Source organism: Cervus elaphus, chromosome 23, assembly GCF_910594005.1.
Source record: "Cervus elaphus chromosome 23, mCerEla1.1, whole genome shotgun sequence".
Lineage (NCBI taxonomy): Eukaryota > Metazoa > Chordata > Mammalia > Artiodactyla > Cervidae > Cervus > Cervus elaphus.
In genome coordinates, this window is record NC_057837.1 from 72,498,430 (window position 1) to 72,523,703 (window position 25,274).

The window sequence follows — 25,274 nt, forward strand, 5'->3', positions numbered from 1 at the left end:
CAGAGATTAGGACTTCAGCATTATGTTTTTGGAGAACTTGAGTCAACCCATCGTGACAGGTGAGTGGACAAACTGGGCTACATTCACACAACAGAATATTATTCAGTCATAAAAAACAAGCTATCAAGCCATAAAAAGACATAGAGGAATCTTAAAATCATAATGCTTCGTGCAAGAATGCAGTTAGTGAAGGCTACAGACTGTATGATTCTAACTACATGACATCTGGAAAACGCAAAACTAAAAGAGAAGTCACTGCCAAGGGTTGAGGGGAGGGGAGAAGGTGAGAGCTGAATAGGTGAAGAATGGGGCGTTCTAAAAACAACATATTGAAACAGTGAAACTGTTGTATATTGTAATGGTAGATACCTGACATTATCCATTTGTCAAAATCTTTACAACTGTACAGTAGAAGGAATGAATCCTAATGCAAACTATGGACTTTAGCTTAAAATGTATCAATATTTGCTCATCAGTTGTAACTAGTGTACCATAACGATGCAGGATGTTAATAACAGGAGAAACTGTGATGGGGAGATATTGGATAAATGGGAACTCTCTGTACTATCTAGTTTATTTTTCTGTAAACCTAAAACCATTCTTAAAAAATAAAGCCTATTAATTAAAAAAAAATTCATTATGAAATTTAGGGCTCCAGTATGACCTTTTTGAGAAATTCTTTCCTGCTTTCTCACCGTTATCTCAAGACGGGTTAGGTGCCTTTCCCTTAGGCTCCCATAATGCCCTGGGCATATACATTTCTTTGGCTGCATCTGCCACATTGTATTTTAATATCTCCTTGCTTCTTTGTTAGTTAATAGTTGTGGTTTGCTGACCCCTGGCTGGCAATGCAGAGGTAAAGAAAGTAACTAATCCTGCAGCCTGTTAGCAGGCACCCAGGGATGCCTGGCAAAGGGCACTTCTGTTCCCTCAATGCACTGATGATATCATTTGCAGTGTGATTAACATGAGCCCTCCAACCCTCTAGGGTATTTACTGGATGGGGACCTAAGGTCATATCACAGGAAGGTTTATTTCAATCTGAGCAGTCTCTGGACTATGGATCTTTGGTTTGCCAAAGATGGATTCTCATGGGGAAGTTTTGCACTTGGGAAACTTTTCCAGGGTCCAAATCCTGTGGTTTTGATGTCAAGTCCATGCCGTGTATATTACACAACACTTTCAATCTTGCTCAAGTTAAAAGGGGGTATAGTAAGGCGGCGCTGGCACAGATGCCTGTAGGACAGACATTGTAAATGATGAAAGCAGTCTCAGGTCAGGTGGGTACCTTGGCACTTGGGCAAGTCCAAGCCTGATCTAAACCAAGGACAGTCATTCTTGGGTGTCAGCCAATTGTTGCCACACAGAAATGTGGACACAGGGTTGCCAGACAAAGGCAGCGATGCAGATTTTCCTTCACACAGAAATCTCTCAATCTTTAAAAAATTTTGGCTACTAACACCAATGGTTTAAAAAGACTGAAACTGGCACAATGAGAGGATCAGGAACTGGGGATTTGAGATGGGGAAGAAACAGCAAGGAGAAGCTGAAAGATGAGGGCAGCTTCTGGAGAACCTTGACTGTCACATTCAAGGAGCTTATCGATTGTCTTCAAGGTCTGAGTGATCACCGAAGGCATTAAGAAAGAAGAGACACCAATTAGAACGGGGTTTTTCAACAATCACTTTGGTAGTCGATAGGAGCAGGTCTGAGGGAAGGATGATGCATTAGAAGTTGATCTTCTAAGTAACCTAAGTAAAGGTAAAGGAGAAATGACAAGGACCATTTACTTAGTTCTGTCTCCTGCTGCGGCTGCTAAGTCGCTTCAGTCGTGTCCGACTCTGTGGATCCCATAGACGGCAGCCCACCAGGCTCCGCGGTCCCTGGGATTCTCCAGGCAAGAGTACTGGAGTGGGGCGCCATTGCCTTCTCCGGTTCTGTCTCCTACCAGCCTGTAAACTCCAAAACAGCAGGGCCCCGTCTGCCTTGTTCTTGCTTTGTTTCCAACATTAAACATAAAGCCTGCTTATTAAGTATTGCTCAAAGAATGAATGACGGGGGTGGGGGCGGGGGGAGTAGAGGTGAGGCATTTTGAAGAATTGCCTTGGGAAGAGCTTAATGTTGATAAATGGTGAGAGCAGTCATGGCGAGTAGGGGGCAGAGAAGGTCTGGTTCCTTTCTTTAAACTTCCTTTAAGATCTTGAGTAGAGAGTTTTGGGGAATCCCTGAAAGCTCAGTTGGTAAAGAATCTGCCTGCTATACACAAGCCCCTGGTTCGATTCCTGGGTAAGGAACATCCCCTGGGTAAGGAACATCCCCTGGAGAAGGGAAAGGCTACCCACTCCAGTATTCTGGCCTGGAGAATTCCATGGGCTGTATAGTCTATGGGGTCGCAAAGAGTCAATGGGGACACGACTGAGCGACTTTCACTTTTCACTTGCAGAGGGTATTCGATTAAGAGAGTACAGACACAGGCTTCAAAAAAAAAAAAAAAAGACCATCGCCAGTCTGATTCCCGGTTTCCTCAGTCCACAAAATGACGTACCTTGAAGAACTGAAGGGAAAACTAAAGCAAAGCTCTATGGACGAGCAATTGCAGCCCTCTAAATCGAGTATTTCCAGAGCACGCAGCAATAGGGGGCTGACTTGCACCTCCGACTCCGTAACGACTCCTTTTTGGGAGAGGTGGGAACCAACCTCGGACACTGGGCCTGGCCCCGGCGAGCTCCGAGCCTAAGCCTCAGGCCCGCCCAGCCCCAAGCCTCGCCCAGTCCCCCCAGTTTCCACACAGCCCCTTTCTAGAGCCCTCTCAGCCCCGCCTGCACTCCGCCCACCTCCTTCTTCCGCTCCCCGCCCCCATTTCCGTCCCCCCCACGACAGCCTCCTCCGCGCTCCGGGGCCAGACCCCCGCCCCGCCCCGCCCCGGCCGCGGCACCCCTGCCCTCCGCTCTCCTCCCTCCTCCCTCGGGCGGCGCCCCTCTCTGGCGGCCGGGGCGACCCCGTGCCCCGCTCGCCCAATGAGGAGGCGGCGCAGGGGCGGGGCTCGAGCCGGAGCGGAAGTGGTGACCGGAGCGGAAGTGGAGCCGCCGCAGCCGCCGATTCCGGAGCCGGGGTAGCTGCCGCCGCCGCCGCCTCTGCAGCCGCCGCCGCCGCCGGAGGAGTGGGCTTGGGAAGGAAGTGGTCACCGCGCCCGGAGCTCCGCTCGCAAGGTTCTCTGCTCCCTGCAGTCCTCCCACGGTGAGTGCGGCGCGGGGTCCGCCCGAGGCCCCCAGGGGCCCGAGCCCACAGCTCCCCCATCACTGGCGGCAGCGGCGGCGGCGAGGGCGACCTCCCGGGTGGGCTCCGGGGGCGGCGGCGCGCGGCCTTCTCGGCCCCGCGAGGCCGCCCGCGGCGCGGGCTCGGCCTCACCGCGGCCCCTCCCTGTTTCCGGGGCCGGGCCCATCGTTCTGGGAGAGGCCCGGGCCGCCCTCGCCGCCCGCGGCCCTGCCCGGCGGGCGGGGTGCGGCTCCCCATACCGGGCGGGAAGGGACGAGGAGCCGCGTACTCCCGACTCTTTCTCACGACCCAGCTTCGATCTCCGCGCGACCTCTCCCTGCACCTTGAGCTGCCAGATCCGACCCTTTCAGCTCTGTCACCCTCGCTCCTCGCTTTCCGGTTTTCAAAAATGAAAATGTAACCAAATGCAGGCGAGCTCTCAGGCCCAATTCCTCTGTTCGTTACCCCCACGGGTTGGGTAACGGGTTTAACCTTGGGAGAGAGCAAAGGGAAAACCCCCCTCCCACTTTGCAGTAAAGCCATTTCATCATCATTCGCTGGTTTGGGAGCCTGGCAGGACCCGAGATTCCCTAGGAGGCACAGGGTTGAGATTTGTATCAAGAAAATGCATTTGTTGGAACTGGTTACTGAGTCAGGCCGGATCCCCAGGAAAAAAATAAAATAATGTCTGAGGTTGAGAATCGGAATATTTTCCCGACGGCATTTACCTCATTTAATGCCAGAGTCATTGTGTCCTCGCCCCAAATTCCCCTATACTGTGTGTTAGCACGTTTTTAGGACTGAAATTTGCCTGGTGGCCTCCCTGGTGGTGGCGAAGGGGTGGGAGTGATTAGGACCCTTTTCTGCACAAAATGAGTGCATCTTTGTCTATTGCAAATGGAGAACTCTGCGTGTAATGGGGTTTTCAAAGGTGGCAGTATTGGTAAGACAGTTTGCCAACCTTTCTGTAAAAATTTTTGTCTCTTGTCCTTGCTATCACTGTTTTTCCTTTTAGTAAGGCTAGATCGCATCAGGTTCTGATTTTACTTGCCCTGTGTGGGAGACAGGATTTGGCAAGATGCTATTATGAACATAGAACATCAGGCGGCCACAGGAGCCAAAACAGAAAGATGAGGCACTTGGAAGAATATGAAAAATAGTCTGCATTTCTCACTCTATCTCAATTATTCATATAAAACCACACACAGACACAGCTTACAGAACTAGACACATGGGTTCTCTGCTTTTTGCCTTTTCATGTTAGGTATTTATGTAATAATATGTGTTCTTGATTCTTGGTCATTTTCTTCTTGACTGCTTCCAGGGCACCCCATTTCTTATTTAGGAATGCGTCAGTTGCCTGAGCCCTCATATTTTTAGGATCTGTGTCCTTAGCACACATGGTGAGCATGAAACCTGTCATTGTACTGGACCCAAGTTAGAATTTTACAGGTGATCTTCATGGTGGAAGGCTAATAATCCAGTAGCAACTGCTGAACTATTTCCATATTATCTCCTTTCAGTGAGATAAGAAACCCTTCACCTGTCTTACAGATAAAATCCTTCAGAGAAAGGAGATGATTTGGCCTAGACCACACACCTGGTTTCCAAGTTGAATATCCTCATTCATCAGTAGCAAATATTTATGGCCTGTCAGTCCCAGGAGTATGGCTCCTACCCTATAATCTTCTGTACATTTCCCATCAGGCAGTGCTTGTGTTAGGTTGGAGCCATTTTAGAATCAGAGCTCTATAGATCGGGGAGGCAGCCTCCAGAGAACCAGGCTGAGCACATTCCCATAATGCTTGTTCTTGAGGCAGAGTCTCCAGAGATTTGGGCCACTACAAAAAGTGTATTTTACCCTTTGGCTGTGGATGTGGAAGCAGAAAGAGCACTGGACTTGGAGTCAGATAAATTCGATTCCACCCTTCCTTGCAGCGTTTTCTAGTTGTGTGATCTTCAGTATTCTGCTTAATCTCTGGTTCCTGGTTTCTCTATCTCCAGGCTTGTCAAGAAACCTTTTTACAAACTGTAAACTGTTAAATGTAAGCTTTTTTGTTTTAATCACAGAGTTCACTGTTAAGGGCTTTTCCCCCCTTGGTTGCATTCTGATGAGACCCAATGCTACTTTGTATACATGTTGCTTTCAAAAAAAAAAAAAAAGGTACCTTATTATGGAACTGGATTTGTGGAGCATCTTCAGTCTTTCTGAGTCCATTTTCTCATTGGTCAGTGCAAATGGTAATAGTCTTTGATCTATTATTGTGACAAACTCAGTAGTTAAAATAAGGGTGTGAAATATACCTGATGTTTAATAAATGTTATTTGACTATATTCATGAGTATACGTATATGTAGATAAGACACATGCATATGTGCTATAGTGCATAGAGAGTCCATCCAATGTTTATTCATCAACTGATGAGGTAGTGTCAAGCTGTAATAATAATAATAGCTGCTATTTATATGTGCCGAAGTTTGTTCTAAGCACTCTACACGTCTTAAATAAGTCTTCATAACAATCTATGACAGGTAAGTACTGCTAGCCCCATTTTACAGTTGAGGAACCTGAGGCCCAGAGAAGTTAAATAATTTTCCTGGAGGCATACACACATGCAGCACTGGGTAAATGCCAGAGCCAGGCATCAAACCCAGGCAGTCTGACTCTAATGATAGATTTGTACTTGTGGTAGAAACAGCACATGTATATCTTTCGTGTGAACACCATGTAGTAGTTGATTTTTCTTTACATGCATCTTATTCAAGTAAATGTGTTTGGACAAGAATTTAAGCTACTTTTGGGAATATAGTTTATTGCGGGGGGAGGGGGAGCATGTTCATTGTGGAATGCAGGGAAGATACTGCTGATGTGCTCTAGGAAGGAACCTTGAGAAAAATCCAGTTTTTCTAGTATTTGCTTTATACTAGAGAGAAAATTCATCAATTACTTTATGGCACACTGATTTATCCAATCCTAGGTGGTTCTAATAGAATTTGGTCAGGACCAAATATCTATTAATATATTTCCATAAGTAGAGAAAGAATTCTAAATTAGAACAGCCTTTTGTGCTGCCTACTCTTTCAGTGGCAGCAAACTAAGCCATTTTCCTTTAAATGAGGGTACCTTAGCGAATGAACTAAACTTTACTTGGAATTTAAGTTCCTAGGTTCCTTTGTTTTTCTAGGGAGAGGTGACAGTTCACACTAGAGGCAAGATATTGGTTGTATAATAGCAATTTCTGAGTTTTAGAACCATCTTGGTCTCCCCACGAATAGATTCTAGTCTTCTGTGTAATGATGGAGAAACTGACAGAGCTGGATTCTGAGGGAATTCTTTTGAAGCGACTACTTGGGGGGAAAATGGACGAAAGTACTTTCTGCTTTGTCCCGTGCATGTTGAAAGTCAACCATTCTGCTTTCTCTGCTAAAAGGTATTCTAACGTAAGCATAATTATGTGTTTCTGTTACAATGAAATGAAATTGATTGACGGCCTCAAGATGAAGGCGTTTCTAGCAGACTGTAGGTTAGTAAGGTGACTTTTTTAATAATCTGGCCAGCCCTCTATTATGTAAGTTTTTTCCTGTACTGGTTAGTTTATTTTATTGTTTTCCCTAAGAGACCCAACAATAAAAGTTATTTCTGAATGGCCTTGACCTGAGCAGAGATTGGAGGAGACAATAACGTTGAAATGAGTCCTTGCCACTTGTTACTGGTTGCCCAGAAACCTCACCTTAAAGCTTGTTTGACAGTCTGATGAGTTTTTGGCATATACTGTCTGAACTGCTAATTTGATTTTGATTTTTAAAGCTAGATAAATTATGGCCAGTTCTCAAACAAACCTCACTGATAATTTTGTGTGGTTCTTTGAAAAAGTGTTCTTTCTCTCTTTTCCTTCAGTAATCATTCCGAATCATCACTGATTTTTAGGAGATGGTGCTACGCGGAGGAGAGAGCATGTGCCAAGTACACCTGTGGAACCCTGGACAGGTTACTGGGATGGTGATGCCTACCCCTTAGGATATTTAAGATGAATGGAGTTGATACAACCTCCTGTTTTGCACATTGAGGCAGACCATAAACGAGGGATATTTTGTTATTATTTACTAATAAGCTGGTGTGGTATAGCTAATCGTTTGGACTTCTGAAGAGAGGAATCAAAGGGCTTTTGGAACTCAGTTTGAACCTATAAATAGAACAAGGGGTACCTGAGAAATGATTGGTCAGAAAATGTACTGTGGTCTCCTGGTTGGAGCTGAGATGGTTCTTTTCAAAGAGCACTCTAAGACAGCGTATAAATGTACTCTGTATTTTCTAGGCCAGATGTGGTCTGCTTACCTCTCTCCACATCGGAAATAGCAGCCTTGCTCACTTCTTCAAAAAACTGCATCAGTTGGTCAGATAGTTTCACATGCATCGTGCCAGGCATCATGCACATGTTGGGTGCCCAGAGATGGAAGTCTGGATTCCCACCTTAAGCTCATGGTCTAGTGTGGGAGCCAACAAAGACATTGCTCTAGATTCTGATAAATGCTGTCTTAGAAGTAGGCATGGGTAACTTAACATGTACCTTCCTCTTCAAAGTCTTAAAGAAAGCCATATGGATTGAAAAGAAATAAGGTGTATAGGTAAGTGTCCCTTCACCGGCTGACCTTTCGTTGACTTCTGTGTGAAATACACTGTGGCTGCCGTTTTAGTGCTTACGGAGACTATGCTAAATGTTTTGCGTTGTGAACTAATGTACCCCTTACAAGAACCCTCTAAGGTAGATTTGCCTATTTTATGCATGAGAAAACGGACTTCACAGGGGTCAGGTAGCCTGTGGAGTTGGTGTGTAGAACTGGTAAATTGGACTGTGTTGTTCTATTGTGTTGGTGGGCCCAAAGCCTTTCAACCCTATTCACATGGTTGACCAATTGGTTATCTTTCTGAATCAGAATTAGCATGTTAAAAAAATTTTGTCCTATCTTATCGATCACTTCAAGCCAAGAGATCAGTTTATCGTCCTGTCTGCTATTGATTCACATTGTATGACCTTGGGTATGACACCTTGGTTGTTTTAAGTTTGATTTTGGCTAACTGGACATAATTAACAGTGATATTCAACAACTGATATGAAAGAAGGAACAGATTTTGAAATAGAAGTGATATTTCCCTCCACAGTTCAGTGTTGGCTGGATATCAGAGCTACTGCCTTTGTATTTTAGACATGCTGTGTTTCATTTTCTAACAAAGAGCCTGTAAGCATGTGAATGGAATTAAATTTATTACAGGACTCAGAATTTTGTGTGTAGAATGGCACACAGACCTGTTTTTAGAGCGGGTGTTTTTCAGTGACTAGTTAAAATTCTTTAAGAGCCAGGAGTACTTCAATTTTTTTTGAGTAACACCCACCAAACACCTGGTCCCACTGGCGCTCTCAGTCCCTCCCACATTAGCCTGGCATCTGTTTCTCCTTCAGAGTGACTCCAGAACTGACTTTGACTTGATGGTGCTATGGATGCTGTGTCTGGGATGGTATATCAGTGAATGCTAGTCAGAATTTACTGTCAGGTCCGTACCCCATGGACCCTTCTAGCATAGATTTTTGTCCTTTGAGTCGGTGATGCTAGAATCTCCAGATCCTACCTTTTCTCATTTCCTTGTGTACTTTGGCCTGTGATTTCTTTTGCATCTAGAAACAAAAATGCATTTTATTCGTACATCTGTGTTTCTTGTCTCAGCCTAGAGCCCCCTTTTTCTCCCAGAACCCCTCCAGCCCATAAAACCAGGAAGGACCTAGCCTCTTTAAAACTAAACCTCCTCCCTGAAATTCTACCTGGTTGCAACACATACTAAATTATGTACATTATATTTTTGAGAAGTAACTTCAGAGTAAGAGTATAGGCCTGTTTATGAGCCTTCACTTTGGCCAGCACTGTCTAGGCATTTTTATGTACATGATCTTTTTTGATAGCTATTAATGTTTCCTTTTAACATGTGAGGAAACTGAGATTCAGAGATATTAGTTTTAAAATCACCTGATTTCTCTTTAGAAGCCCAGATTTGTTGTGTGTAGGGCTTCCCTAGAAACAGATCCCACTCACATGGGTTTCATGCTGGAACTTCGGTAATCCTGTGAAGTGAAAGTCGCTCAGTCACGTCCTACTCTCCAGGCCAGAATAGTGGAGTGGGTAGCCTTTCTCTTCTCTAGGGGATCTTTCCAACCCAAGGATCAAACGCAGGTCTCCCACATTGCAAGCGGATTCTTTACCAGCTGAGCCATCAGGGAATCCCTCGGTAATCCTGACACCTGATAATGGAATCCTCATTTTAAATTTCTAGCAAATTGCTAAACTCAAAACCTCAGTTTCAGAATTGAGCATTTTTTTTTCCTTGAAAACAAAACATAACTGAAAGCTAATACTTCTAAAACCCACATTCCATAAGGTCCTTTGCAGTGCTTTTTTTTTTAATATTAGCAATGGATAGTCATTTTTCATTTTTTTCCTTTCTTGGATGTCTCCTTCTGGCCACTGGAAGATGACTTCTCAGGATTCTGACCCATGCTTTAAAAAAAAAAAAGTCCCTTAGGCAAAGAATCCAAATAGAGGGGCTAGTTGATTCATTTATACTTTTGTTTCAGCATTTACTGTCTATTTAGGATTTCGTTTATTTGAGGGAAATCCTCTTGTTTCACGGGCACCTTTAGAATGATTCTTCATAATATTCTTTAGGGGACATTTTACAAAATGGAAGACTATTGTAAACTCCACCCCTGCCCCCCCCCCCCCCCCCATTATACCTCTTTAACAAATCTATGACATGAAATCCCTTCTTTTGCTGGCCATGTAATCTTTTATCAACTATGTCTTTTTAGCCATTCCCCTGTTGGCTACTTAAGACAGTTTCCCCTTCTTCACTAAGCAGTTACTGGTTTAATCAGCCAGTGCCCCCCAGTCCTCTAAAGTGCTGCCTGCAGTGGCTGAGAAGAGATGGGGACACCTGTGCTTGAGGCCTCTGCTCTGACATGTGTCAGCGGCTTCCTCTGTCCACTCTGGTGTCTTGACTCTGCTTTAGTGCCAGGCAGGCCTGATGAGGAGACTGGTCTTTTAAGGCTTTTTAGGAGCAAATGAAGGCTCTCTTGCCAGTGTTTTCCTTGGTGGGTCCTTGATTCAAAAGTCTCACCAGGGGATTGGTAGGTCCTGATACATAAACCATGACTGCTTGCACCTGGGATTCCCTGGCGGCTCTGATGGTAGGGCATCTGCCTGCAATGCGTGAGACCCGGGTTTGATCCCTGGGTCCGGAAGATCCCCTGGATCTTCTTTCCTGCCATCTTCTTGCAGGAAATGGCAACCCACTCCAGTGCTTGCCTAGAAAATTCCGTGGATGGAGGAGCCTGGTGGGCTACAGTCCATGGGGTCACAAAGAGTCAGACAGGACTGAGGGAATTCACTTCACTTTCACTGGTACCTCCTAAGGAAATTAGGAACTAATGAATGAAAGTGTTACAGTTAACAAGTGTGTCCCATTTTTCAGGACATTGAAGGGTGGAGTCTTATCTAGGAATGTGAACCTTATAACATACTCTCTTCCTGTACAAGATTAATCTAGACTTTCTTTTCCTTCTCATGGCTCCTTTATTTTTCTTTTTTTAAATTTCAGGCTCACATTTGTGGGCTAACAGTGATGTGTCGATACTATTAGAGGAATCACACTACTTCCAATTTGTTTTGCCCTGTGTACTTTTTTAAAAAAGATTTCCACATTTATTATTTAATTCCTCGTCTGTCTTTTTCACGGGTGTAGCTGTTCTGCCCCTAGGAAGCTGCTGTTAGGGCAACAGTTCAGAAATTGAAAGACTGAGTTTGACCAAGCTGACAAGGCTGTGTACATTTCATGCAGAGATGGGCACAATAAGGGACAGAAATGGTATGAACCTGACAGAAGCAGAAGATATTAAGAAGAGGGGGCAGGAATACACAGAAGAACTGTATAAAAAAGATCTTAATAACCCAGATAACCACAGTGGTGTGATCACTCACCTAGAGCCAGACATCCTGGAATGCAAAGTCAAATGTGCCTTAGGAAGCATCACTATGAACAAAGTTAGTGGAGGTGATGGAATTCTAGCTGAGCTGTTTCAAATCCTAAAAGATAATGCTGTGAAAAGTGCTGCACTCAGTGTGCTGGCAAATTTGGAAAACTCAGCAGTGGACACAGGACTGGAAAAGGCCAGTTTTCATTCCAGTCCCAAAGAAAGGCAGTGCTAAAGAATGTTCAAACTACCACACAATTGCACTCATTTCACACGCCAGCAGAAGTTATGCTCAAAATTCTCCAAGCCAGGCTTCAACAGTACATGAACCGAGAGCTCCCAGATACTCACGCTGGATTTAGAAAAGGCAGGGGAACCAGAGGTCAAATTGCCAACATCTGTTGGATCATAGAAAAGACATGAGAGTTCCAGAAGAACACCTACTTCTGTTTTATTGACTGTGCGGATCATAGCAAACTGTAAAATTCTTCAAGAGATGGGAATACTAACCAACATGTCCTGCCTCCTGAGAAATCTGTATGCTGGTCAAGAAGTAACAGTTAGAACTGGACATGGGGACTTCCCTGGTGGTCCAGTGGTTAAGACTTCATCTCCCCATGCAGGGGGTGAGTGTTCGATCCCTGGTCAGGGAGCTAAGATCCCACATACCTCCTGGGCAGAAAACCAAGATATGGAACAGAAGCAACATTGTGGCAAATTCAATAAAGACTTAAAGAAAAAAAAGAACTGGACATGGATCAGTGGACTGGTTCCAAGTTGAGAAAGGAGTCCATCCAGGATATGTATTGTCACCCTGCTTATCTAACTTATATGCAGAGTGCATCATGTGAAACGCTGGGCTGGATGAAACACAAGCTGGAATCAAGATTGCTGGGAGAAATATCAATAACCTCAGATATGCAAATGACACCACCCTTAAGGCAGAAAGCGAAGAGAAACTAGAGTCTCTTGATCAAAGTGGAAGAGGAAAGTGAAAAGGCTGGCTTAAAACTCAAATTAAAAAAACTAAGATCATGGCATCCGATCCCATCACTTCATGGCAAATAGATGTGGAAACAGTGGCTGACTTTATTTTCTTGGGCTTCAAAATCACTGCAGATGGTGATTGCAGCCGTGAAGTTAAAAGATGCTTGCTCCTTGGAAGAAAAGCTATGACCAACCTAGACAGCATATTAAAAAGCAGAGACATTACTTTGCCGACAAAGGTCCATCTAGGCAGTTACGGTTTTTCCAGTAGTCATGTATGGATGTGAGAATTGGACCATGAAGAAAGCTGGGTGCAGAAGAATTGATGCTTTTGAACTGTGGGGTTGGAGAAGACTCTTGAGAGTCCCTTGGACAGTGAGGAGATCCAACCAGTCCATCCTAAAGGAGATCAGTCCTGAGTGTTCATTGGAAGGACTGATGCTGACGCTGAAACTCCAATACTTTGGCCACCTGATGCGAAGAGCTGACTCATTGGAAAAGACCCTGATACTGGGAAAGATTGAGGGCAGGAGGCGAAGGGGACGACAGAGGATGAGATGGTTGGATGGCATCATCGACTCAATGGACATGGGTTTGGGTACACTCTGGGAGTTGGTGATGGACAGGGAGGCCTGGTGTGCCGTGGGTCATGGGGTCGCAAAGAGTCGGACCTGACTGAGCAGCTGAACTGAACTGAACTTTGGTGTTGGAGAAGATTCTTGAGAGTCCCTTGAACAGCAAGGAGATCAAACCTAGTCAGTCCTAAAGGAAATCAGTCCTGAATATTCATTGGAAAGACTGATGCTGAAGCTCCGGTACTTTGGCCACCTGATGTGAAGAACAGACTTATTGGAAAAGACGCTAATGCTGGGAAAGATTGAAGGCAGGAGAAGGGGATGACAGAAAAGGAGATGGTTGGATGGCATCACCGATTCGATGGACATGAGTTTGAGCAAGCTCCAGGAGTTGGTGATGGCCAGGGAAGCCTGGTGTGCCACAGTCCATGGGGTCGCAGAGTCGGACACGACTGAGAGACTGAACTGACAAGGCCATGTGGAAGCCCCTGCTCTCACACAGAGGCCTCTCTTCACACCACGTACAAGTAGCCTGTCAGTAATGACTTGCTGAAAAAATTCACAGATACTTAGTTGAGTATTAGTTTTGTACTTGGCAGAGTTTTAGGCATTAGATGAGAAAGAAACGTGAAGCTTTCCTTCGGAAGACATACATGTGACACGCTGTACATGGTCCACCACTCATCACCTGGACCGTAGAACATAGAGAACGGAGGCCTAGAGAAGCGTGGACTGTGTAGGAGGCTACAGTGTATTTGAATTCGTAGTTCGGGTAGATCAGGGGGACTAGGGTAGTCAGGGAAGGCTTTCTAGCCCTACATGGATGGATAGCGTTTGCCTCGGCAGGAAGTAAATAGGGAACTACAGAAGTAACTTCAGACATGTTTAAGCCCAACATTTAAGGGTATCTGGTGATGCTCAGCCTGGGAGAAGGGTACGTGTTGGAGAATAGTGGATGAGAAACAGGTACAGAGGATCCAAATTATGAAGGACTTTGCAAGCCAGACAAGAATTTCAGTTGGATGGAGTAGCCAGAAGAGAGTCATCAGAAGTTCTTGAGTAAGAATCCGGGCATGACTGAGGGGAGTTTTGGAATCAGAAGTACATGGAGGAAAAAAAAAAAAAAGTACATGGAGAGAGGTACGGATGTAATGAGGATCTAATGTGCTTAGGAAGAATAGGTGATTTGAATTATTTGAGAAGAGACAGAACTCGACCAGATTTGCCATTTTAGGATCTGTTCGTTCATTCAGTGAAAATTTGTTCATGCTGATTCTCTGCAAGGTGCTGCGGGGGATGTGCCCTAAAGGGGTTTGTAGTGTGGGAGGGGACTTAAGGGATGTAGACAAATAATTTTAGTACTGAGGAAACGTGATAAGACATTAAAGAGAAGTGTAGATGAAATGCTTTGTGAAACTCTTTTCAGCTTAGAGCAGTGCTGTCCAGTAGACATAGAATGTGAGTCCCATGTAGTTTAAAGTTATCTGGTAGCTACCTTTAAAATGTGAGGGGAAAAGATGAAATTAATTTTAGTAATTTTAAAAAATTAACTCCATATATCCGAAACAGTAAAATTTTAACATGTGGCCTGGGCAGTCTTATTAGACAGCTTAGGTTAAGCAGCTTAAGAAAGGTTTCATGGAGGGGGTGTCATTTGAGCCATGCTCTGAAGATTTTTAAATGCAGAATAAATGAGAAAGGCTGTTCCAGGTAGAGGGAGTGCTGGATGAGCAAAGACCAAAAAGCACGTGGAAGAAAACCATTCTGACAGAAGCACCTACTGTGTAGAAGGCCTCTTTGGGCAAAAGTCTGGGAAGATGGCTTGGAAAGCCTACACTGACAAGGGAGGACGTCTGACTTTACTGGCAGTAGTTGGGAACTTTAAAGAATTTTGAGCAGAGAGTGACTTGATCAGAGGTTTAAAATGGATCTGATAGTGGATATGAAGGGGGTTAAAGAAAATGAAAGACTGAAAGCAGTGGGACTAGGGAAAGATGATGGATAGGAGGTTTATTAGGATGTAGAAATAGGAACAATTTCATTTCTCCCTTGTCTGCTGCCTTCCTCCAAACTGCTGGGTGTTGTGTAACCCATTTCCTGTTGAAATTGGTCTAGCTGCTTCAAAATCCTTGTTATATAATAAGCACAAGTTATGTAAGCAGTAGGCATCAGACATTTAGCTATGGATTTTGTTTGTTGGAAGTTGGGGGGCAGGGGTTGTAGGTAAGAAATTTTTAAATAGATGGGTACATTTTTTAAGGCATGCATTCAGTTTTACTGTATCATGATGGTTCTCCATCTCTAAGAGCTCTTGCAGGGATCCCAAAGAAGCCTGAAATAGTCAGCTCCAAACCAGAAAGGCCACATTTTATTTTGAGAAATAGGGCGTGTACGTTTGGTCTCAGGGAGTAGTCAGGATTCTTTGGAAAGGTATGGTTGAACTTTTAATGTTTGGGAAGAGAAGAAGTGGGGGATGAGGGGACCTTGATTGAGGAGCCTAGTAGGCTGAAGAGTTTCACAGTATCCTTTAGCAGTGCTGATTGTATTTTCTATTACTCTTGTAATGACTCCATGGGATGGCTTCACTTTGAATTGGCTTTGGCCAGGACTGTTACTGATTAGAATTGTTCCTGGGTAGAGTTGCACAGGTGCTGTTTATGTACTAAGTAACTTCTAACTCTGAATTAGTCTACAGACTGGAAAATTTCTAAAAATTTGTTAAAAGTTGGCTTCCCTCTGCCTCTTAGACCATGCAGTAGGGTTGTCTAATGGTGAAGATAGTATCCTGATCAGAAAGATGTCATGATCAAGAAAGATGTATGGAGAACGTATGTAATTTTAAGAGGATGGCTAGTGTACCTGTGATGCACGTGTATCAGAGTAGACTAAGTTGTGTTGCCGTAACAAACAGCCCCGGTGTCTAAATAGCTTCAGCCAACAGGGTTTATTTCCTTTTCACCCTGCATGTCCACTGCACTACCCAGTCTCTCGAGGACTCGGGCTTAGAGACTGCAGTTCTGTGACAGCACCATCTAGGTGATGTGGCTGCTGTAAGGCAAGAGAGCCTCGCGTGGCTTTTTGCAGTTTCAGCACCTGGAAGTAGCGTCATTTATCCTTACTGAACAGAATGAGCCATATGACCCCTCCTGAGTGCAGAGGGGCTGCTGGGAGATGTAGGTGAGCAGATGGATTGCTATCTCTGCTGTAGGCTCATGCTAGTGATGTGGGTGAAGATGTCAGACAGGTCAAGGTGAGTCTTACCTTAGAGTGTAAGATTAGAGTCAGCAAGCCTTACATAGGACACAACTCTTAATATGATTTAGATAAAAAGAGGTGGGAAGAAAACTCACAGTTCTGAACTGGAGCACCAACTCTTTCTAAATTGTCTAGATTTAGGGTGTATCTTAAAATTGTCCTTCATCTAATAAGACATTTTCATGTGGTAGAGTCTTGTCTGGAGAATTTCTCTCTTGAAAATACAGAAATGGCTGTGAAGGCAAAACCAGAGTCTTAAATTGTGATATGATGTATAAAGTAATGAAAGCATTTGTTTTAAAAATACTGGTATTCCCACTACTGTTATAAAATACTATAAGTAGTAGTTTATTTTTTTCCACCTCAAGATATTAGTGTATTTTAGCACTGTGGCATAGGTGAATACAATTGAAATTTAAACCAACAGTACATAAAACTTATCTCTTATTGGTTAATATTTTTTTTAGCTACATGTTATCCAAAAATTATTGCATTATATTAATGGTGGCTATTTTTGCCTTGTTTGTTTTTTTGGCCTTGGCTTGAGGCTTGCGGGATCTTAGTTCCCCAAGCAGGGATCAAATCCACGCCCTTGGCAATGAGAGAGCAGAGTCCTAACCACTGGGCCCCCAGGGAATTCCCGTAATGGTGATTAGTATAGTTGGGAATTGACTGAGGTGAGGTGAATCATTCTAAGAGGTATTCACTGATTGGTGTACAGAGGGTTTGAGAAAATGAAAAGCTGGAATCACCAAGATTTTTGTCTGTTTCAGGAAAACTTTTAAACAGACTCAGTTACGGCTCACAGTTCTGTTGCTGTGCGTCTCGGTGAATCCACCCAGGTCTGTCGCAGTCTGTACCACGTAGAGTCAGTGCCTGGCATTTGTGTATAATGCTCTCGACCAGGGGTCCCTGACCTCCAGGCCATGGACTGGGACCTCCTGTCAGATCAGCAGTGGCCTCAGGTTAGAAATAAAGTGCACGATAAGTGTAATGTGCTTGAATCATCTTGAAACCATCCCACCCCCATCCCCGGTTGGTGGAAAAACTGTCTTCCACGAAATCAGTTCCCGGTGCCAGAAAGGTTGGGGCCGCTGCCCTAGGCTCTCCGCAGCGCCTCCACACAGATGAGGTCACTTGCGCCTCACAGCGGCCCCCTGAGAGTTCGCAGTGTTCTTCCTCTCCAGTTAGCAAAACTGGAAGCTCTCAGAAGCTGAGTGATTTGACCAAGGTCATGTTTCTTGTAAGTAGCTGAGCTGGTGCAAGGTGGAGCCAAATCTGCTCTCGTGGACAGTGTGTCCTAGTACCAAAGTTAGCACTTTGCAGAAGATGGGATAAAAATGGCTCGTATGTTTAAGGTACCTACCACTTGATGGGCACTGCCAAATATAACACTGAAAGTCCTATCTTTTGCTTTAAGGTTGATTGAAACAATCATCGCATGGTGTTTTTCCCTGTAGTATGGGGAAAAACAGATTTGGTGAAAACCAGATATCTCTTGAAAGAAGAAAAGGCTGTCTGTTTAACGTAAGCTTCTAAAGAATTAAGCCATCTCTGGCATTGAGGAGGCGGATTAGGAAAGTGGAAGAAAACCGCTCGAGAGACAGATGTGCGTTTGAGTTCTGGCCCTCTTGCTTTCCTGGCTGTGTTGCCCTGGACACAGCAGTTGGCTTCTCTGAACCTCCACTTCTTCACCTCATGGAGGGGGAAGGGAGTGTTATGAACATATCTACCTGTAGGACTGCTGGGAAGATTAAATGGCTAAAAAGTAAAAACACCTTTTTAGCAAAGTTCCTAACCCTGTGGGTGCTTCTGCCCAGTATTACCGGAGGCTTTTGGAAATAGACATTTCCCATTTAGCTGTGTTTCCTCCCAGATGGGTTGGAAGGAGATTGGCACATATGCACCTCCTGGGCCTTGAAGCCTGATGTTCACTTTCTCTCTCCCTCTCGTTCTAGGGAATGACCATGGATAAAAGTGAACTGGTACAGAAAGCCAAGCTCGCCGAGCAGGCCGAGCGCTACGATGACATGGCTGCGGCCATGAAGGCGGTCACGGAGCAGGGGCATGAGCTTTCCAACGAGGAGAGAAACCTGCTGTCGGTCGCCTACAAGAATGTGGTCGGTGCCCGCCGTTCGTCCTGGCGTGTCATCTCCAGCATTGAGCAGAAAACTGAGCGGAACGAGAAGAAGCAGCAGATGGGCAAAGAGTACCGCGAGAAGATCGAGGCCGAGCTGCAGGACATCTGCAACGACGTGCTGGTAAGGGGCCCATGTTCCTGCTCTAAAGAACACCTCCTAATAGTGTTCATTTCATGAACAAATGCCAGCTCTCAAACAGCTCTTGAGAAAGGTGTCTGAATATACTGGGAAGCCGCACACCATTTGCAACTAAGTTTTAAGGACACGATGTGGTTTTTTTTCCCCCCCTCAGCTCTTACCTGATCAGAGGTTGCTCGTCACTTGTGGGATATTTTCCTCTCTCTTCTAAAGAACTCTGGAAAATGGGAACGTTTGCTCAACATCCTTCCATCTTTTCTTTAAAAATTGAGGCCAGAGAGGCAGAATTTTCGATAGATGCAACCACGGAGAGGCTGTTCTCTGTGTTAGTCTGACGGCGGTGCCCTCTCCAGTAGGGGAGAGGGGAGCCGAAGGCTGACCTGTCTTTCAGCTGCTCCCCGGCTCCTGCACGATGGTAGTTTTTGTAAGTTAGCCCTGTCTATCAGTTTGGGCCTACGTTCTAAAGGCAAATCACAAGTGGTGGGATTCTGCGCTGCAGTGTTTCATGTGAACCTAAGTTGGACCACTGATTCTTCACTGCGTTCCCTTGAGCCATGACCTGGGGGTGGGTGGGAGAGCCTCATACCCTCGAGCAAATCATGATCACACTGTCTGTCCCTCACGTCCTGAGCCCACTGGGAACTTTCTTTTTCTTCCAGGTGAAATCAGGTAAAAATGAATGGTTGAGGGCTGCTTTGAAGGGAAAAGGAATTCACACTTGTGGATCTACCTCCTCCTCTGCTGGCTGCCTTTCCGAGTTACTGCCCTTGACACCTTTCTTTTGAAAACCAGTACAGAGCTTGTTAGCCATCAGGCAGGACTCCTCATGTCTAACCCATAAGGAGTCGCACCCTGTCTGAATGCACAGATTATTAAAACGACTACCGCCCCCCCCCCATCCTCTCACTTTGATTGATTCAGTCCCCCTTACTGCTAAGCTTTTGCATCAAGCTGCTGTTTAATTTTTTTTTTTTTTTGTTAGACTTCATGGTGTAAGAGTGTCGTGGCTAAATTTGTTGCCTGTTGGTCATTTGGGGGTTTGTTAATGGTGCGCTAATTCCCGAATGTTAGGTACATCTGGTACTCAGATGAAGTATGGCATGCACTCCCAAGGCAAGAAAGTTCCCTAATTCCTGAACGGTAGACCAGCTTTTACGAGCATCTGAAAGAATGTGAAGAAAAGCATGGTACTTACTGCCTCTTAACCAGTTTTTCAGGATGCCACATTCTAAAACAACTCTTCGAAAATATTGCTCTGTATACGAAGCGTGGACTCCTTCAGAACTGCTTTTGTTGTAAGCATAAATGTTTAAAGGAATTTATTATTAATAATAGTCTTAGCTACTTTTGGAGTGCTTACTGGTGCCAGGCGGCGTGTTAAGCACTCTGTGAACATTGGCTCATTTTTCCTCGTAACTGCACTAGGAGATGGCTGTCAGGCTTCCCCTTGTGTAGCTGAGGAAACAGGATCAGGGCCATCAGGTCCTTTGTCCAGGGTCATACAGATGGTAAGCAGCAGCGGAGGGATTTTTACCCAGGTCTGAGCGATTCTAAAGTTAGTTCTTGGAATTTCTCCCTAGTATCACCGTTTTTCTTCCCTAGTGGAAAGTGTTTTTTTTTTTTAATTACAGAATTAATACGAATTTTTTTTTTTTTTAAAGCACAAGGCAGAAGAGTATAAATAAGAAAATAAAAAAATCACTTCTAATACTACCACCTAGAGAACCATTGTTAACATCTTGATAAATATCCTTCTAGATTTTTCCCTTAGGTATTTATATGCATGTGCACATATCTATTTTAATATTAAAATAGGATTCACTTGGTATTTATTACCCGTTTTTCTCTCTCCCCACTCAGACTTCTTTTGGAGAGCCTTTCCACATTATCAGTGTAGTTCTACATCGTCATTTTTAATGCCTGTGTAGCATGCCATTGTATGGCTGTATTTTAACCCTTTATTGGACTGTCAAAGTGGATTTTAATGGATACTGGCATCTGTTATGACCTGGGCTAAAAACTATTTTAAAACTTTGGATGAAAATCATGTATTTTGCAATCACGTCCCCACTCCCCCCAATTATTTAGAAGTGGTAGTATCTCAAATCTCAAACATAATTTTAACATCTTGTAAGTAATATTTCCAGATTCTTAACAGAATGTGGATCATTTTTTAGGAGCTGTTGGATAAATACCTTATTCCCAATGCTACACAGCCAGAAAGTAAGGTGTTCTACTTGAAAATGAAAGGCGATTATTTTAGATATCTTTCTGAGGTGGCATCTGGAGACAATAAACAAAGTAAGTAACTTTTTTTTTTCCTTTTCTTTCTTCTTTTTTTTTTTTTTTTTTTTGAGGAATTTGACCAGTAGCAAAGACCATCTTCATAATAATTTTGAGTTTTTGCTTGGTCTGTAGTCAGAATTTAAAGAACCACAGCATGTGCTGACCAGTGATACACAGTCATGAGTCCTGTGTGAGTGAGCTCAGTTGCTCTGTCATGTCTGACTCTGTGACTCCATGGAATGTAGCCTGCCAGGCCTCTCTGTCCATGGGATTTTTCAGGCAAGAATACTAGAGTGGGTTGCCATTTCCTCCTCCAGGGGATTTTCCTGACCCAGGGATCGAACCTGGGTCTCTTGTGTCTCCTATGTTAATTAGCAGACAGGTTCTTTACCACTAGTGCCACCTGGGAAGCCCCTGAACAGGGTCATGGGGTTGACAGATACACCGAAGGGACAAGTATGGGGGTATTCAAAGTCTGGTGCAGTAGTGCATTTAAAAAGATCTTTATTTTAAGGATTGTTTGGTAACTGTCTTAGATGTGAAACTTTAAAATGTTTGATAGAGTAAAGCTGCCATGGTAAAGAGAGATGCGTTTCTTCTGTCATACACGTGTGTGAGTGTAATGGTGGTGGCGGCTCTGCTTTATTAAGTGCCTCTTGTGTGTCTCATTTATTCCTCACACAACTCTAGGAGTGTTGGTGGGAGTCTGTCCTTTTGTTCTGATAAGGACACCAGGACTCAGAGAGGTTTTCACTCAGTCCAAACCACACAATTAAGAGTTGGGAATTCATTCCAGTTTTGCGTCTTGACTCTGAAGTCCACGATCTTTTCATTAGAGCACATTGCTTTCCATGTTCCGTCTTGTTCAGGGTTATTCCTGTATTTCCTAACTGCTTTTGTAGACTTTGTCATCATTGTCTTTGTCTTCCCTCAGAGCATTTCACACAGTACTCAGATTAGAGTCCATGTGTAACAGAGGGTTACTAAGTGGGCAGTAGAGACATTTGACGGCACCTTTGCTCCAGCCCAGCTTGGCAAAATAATTCGGTAGTGGATCGGGCGTACAGTGCAGCCTTATGAAAGACCCACCCTTTCATGTTTTTTCTCTTTCTTATAGCCACTGTGTCGAACTCCCAGCAGGCTTACCAAGAAGCATTTGAAATTAGTAAGAAAGAAATGCAGCCTACACACCCCATTCGACTGGGCCTGGCACTTAATTTCTCCGTCTTTTATTATGAGATTCTAAACTCTCCTGAAAAGGCTTGCAGCCTGGCAAAAACGGTGAGAAAGACCTTCTGGGGTTTCTGATAGTAAAAATGCTCATGCTTTCTAGAACCTTGTGTTTTAAAATTACCTGAACGTAACTCATTGTTTTGGACTTCTGTGAAGATTTTTCTGGGGGTAGGAGAAACCATCTGTATTGACTCCATAAAAGATGGAGTCAATACAGAGCTATTACTTCTTGACGTCTTCTCAGTGCCCCGTGCTGATTGGCATTTGAGTTGTTCGGTTTCTCTTTTGGGGTGGAGGTTGTACACAGTCCAGGGAGGACGAAGTGTGTTGCTCTCGGCACGCCCTGGGCTGTAGGCCTCTGCTCCACAGTGTCGTCCTTGTACTGAGGCGGGAGGTTATGGCAGGAGGTGTAGAGAAGGAAGTCAGATCCTGTTTCTTTGTGTCCTGAATTACGTCTTGTCTTCTTTGGGTAGAAAACTGCCTTTTCTTCGTGTTTTTGTCGTGTTTCAATATGCACAGTCCTTGAACATTTTTTTAATTGGTAAAAACTGTGTGAAATGAATGCTCAGAGTTCCATCACTTAATTGAAGTTTGGATTTAGTGATGTGAACTTCTGTTCTCCATTTATCTCCTGTATCTAAACCTTTTGTTTTTCCACTTAATGAAAAAGAGGAGGAGGGATTACTAGAAATGTCTTTGGTAATTCAAATATCATGTGAATTCATTTAGAATGAGTAATACTTGTTGACTTGATAGGTACAGTAAAGTTCTTACCTAGGAATTTTTGTCATGGTTGGTTGATGCTTTGGAAACCAGCATCACATGTTTACTGACATGACTAGCAAGCAAGGTAACAATAACCTAGGTTCCCCAAGAATACTGTACAGGAAGAGAAATGGTAAGTCACTTGGTAGCAGGAGGAAAACGGGGCTAAACTAGTTCCAAGGAAGCTGTGACCTCTTAGCTAAAAGCTCTTTGTTTCAGGCGTTTGATGAGGCGATTGCTGAGTTGGACACGCTGAATGAAGAGTCCTACAAAGACAGCACCCTGATCATGCAGCTGCTGAGGGACAATCTCACTGTGAGTGCTGCCGTCCTGTGACTGCTCCCGCGGGGGGGCTCATGGCTTGTTCTGGTCCTATGCCTCATAGCCCGAGACTCAGGACAGGACTTGTGCCCTGGACGTGTAATTTGTTTAATGGGTTATAAACGCCTGCTGAAGTTTGGACCTTTGCCATCACTGTCTGCAGTCATATGAGAAGAATTATAAACAGTTGAGATGAGGTGATATAGAATGGGCCACCTCCCCGAGAAAGTCCTAAGAGCCCTACTTTGTTTATAGCTCTGTTTTTCTCTTGCAGCTGTGGACGTCGGAAAACCAGGGAGACGAAGGAGATGCTGGGGAGGGAGAGAACTAATGTCTACCGTGCTTCGTGATCTCTTCAGTGTCACTCTGTACCCTCCACATATATCCCTTTGTGCGATAAAAAAAAAAAAAAGAAACGTACGTCGACTTTCAATTTTTCACAGCCTCAGCCTAGCAAAAATGGTCCATGGGATGAACAGCTGGTATTTGTATCTAAAATTCAGATTGGTCACATAAATGCCACGGCATTCTGAAGTTTTGATTTTGATTAACATTGACAGGATTACTGTGTGTTTCATTTTTAAAAAAAAAAAACAAAACTGAACACTGTGATTATGGGGTTTTGTAATTCAGCAGAACTCTTACTGCTAGAAAAAAAAATAGACCTGAATTATGTGTAACTTTTTGGAAAGTTAAATTTGATTCAAAACAGTTGTCCCTGAAATACAGCTCCATTGTAAAGTTGTACAGAAAGTTATAGATTCTATTGTGACACTGGGACTTGGAGTGGGTCACCTCTCGTTTGGCATTCGAGTTTTACAGTAATTTCTAGTGATTCTGCCCATTCTGATCAGGGCTTTTAGACACTTGGTATGTTGGGGCTTGTTGCCACTGAAAAGTTCGTGACCACAGATGGCCACAGTGTCTTCCTCCATGGAAACTCGAAGCCAGAAATGAACATTCCTGGCGGCAGATAACTGGGTTATGACAGCATGCAAAGGTCCAGTGCTCATAGACCACCTGTGACTCCAGCCCCTTCCCCTATATAGCAGCATGTTTGCTGATTGGCAGCTTGTGCTTAGGTAGTGGAATCTGTTTTCCCTGTAACCATGAGCTCAAGATGGGAAAAAAAAGCCGTGTATCTTATGAATGGCCTTATCTGTTTCCTGGGTAATACCTTTAAGAATAATGTTCTGCAGAGATTGTCTTTCACTTGAGGAGTTAAGTACTCAGTGTTTGGGTTCTTCCTAGCTCGGGGCTTTAAAATTTTGAAATCTAAACATTCTTTCCCACAGTCCTTTTTGACTGTTAACTTTAGTCTTCTCTAAATTTCTGTCCTTCTGCTTCCGTACATTTTTTTCTTTGTGCATTCTCTCTCTTTGCCTTTTGTTCATGATTTAGTACTAGATGGGCAGGGACAGGGGGCCCACAGAGGGGTGAGGGATGTTGGTGAGCACTTTGGTGAGCCAGCCTTGCTTCAGAGAGTTGAAAAGAGCTTCCCACGTTTCAGCTCTGTCTTCTTCCAGTTCTCAGCACGGTGGTTGCTCTTCAGTCACACCAAGATCTGACTCCAAAAAGTATTTTTAAATATCCATGGTTTCTCTTTATATTGCAGCCAACCCTGATAATGCTTGTTAGCACCTGTCACCAGCTCTCCCAAGGGTACCCATCCCGTCAAGTTCACAGACAAATGTCAGGGAAGTTGCATGAACACAGCGATGGGGAGAGTCAGGAATAGCCCGGCCTACCAGTCTCAGTCTCCACCTTCCTCCCCGAACATTCCACGTAGCCGTAGTGTCCCATCTGTTTGTCCATCTGCTGAAATAAGAAAAGAAACATTCATGCACTGATTTCAAACAAACCAAAAGGAAAAAAAAAAAAAAAAAACCTCTCTCCTTTCTAGCTGAACAAAAATGTGCAGTTAATACTTGCCGCTTGAAAATGCAGTAGTGAATGTGGAACGAGCCTGTCTGTATATCTGGTAGCTCTCTTGCTTTGTTTTTCCTCACCAGTATTCTGCCTCACGTTTGCTTCTGTGATGGTTATATTGCCTAGCAAGCACACCCGTGGTTGTGAAAATAGTATAGCAAAAAAGAAAAAACCCCGGTTATTGATGTACTAGATTTGTGTATGTCTTTTAAACAGTTCTAGTTTCCACCTTACACGGAATAATCAGGAAAAGTGTAAAAACTCAAAAGTGAAATAAAAATTTTATCAGTTAGTTGGCTGATGCACTGATGTGTGGTGTCCCCCGTATCATCACCGGAACTAGCTGACTCCTGAGCACACTTACTTGGGGCT

The 25,274-nt window shown here is 44.1% G+C and overlaps 2 protein-coding genes across 2 annotated transcripts; one reads left to right on the forward strand and one right to left on the reverse strand.

Annotated features, from left to right (window-relative positions):
• Positions 1–3,551, reverse strand: LOC122681169 (translation initiation factor IF-2-like). Its single transcript, XM_043882905.1, has 2 exons — positions 2,546–3,551; positions 1–1,618 (listed from the first exon to the last, which is right to left on the reverse strand). The coding sequence occupies exon 1, from the start codon at positions 3,511–3,513 to the stop codon at positions 2,734–2,736; it is 780 nt and encodes a 259-aa protein (XP_043738840.1). The 5' UTR covers positions 3,514–3,551; the 3' UTR covers positions 1–1,618; positions 2,546–2,733.
• YWHAB (tyrosine 3-monooxygenase/tryptophan 5-monooxygenase activation protein beta) lies at positions 3,100–25,194 on the forward strand. The gene is made up of 6 exons (XM_043882906.1): positions 3,100–3,237; positions 18,048–18,350; positions 20,546–20,669; positions 21,772–21,935; positions 22,872–22,967; positions 23,248–25,194. Exons 2-6 carry the CDS (start codon positions 18,051–18,053, stop codon positions 23,302–23,304), a joined length of 741 nt encoding a protein of 246 aa, XP_043738841.1. The 5' UTR covers positions 3,100–3,237; positions 18,048–18,050; the 3' UTR covers positions 23,305–25,194.
• Positions 25,195–25,274: the final 80 nt, after the last annotated feature.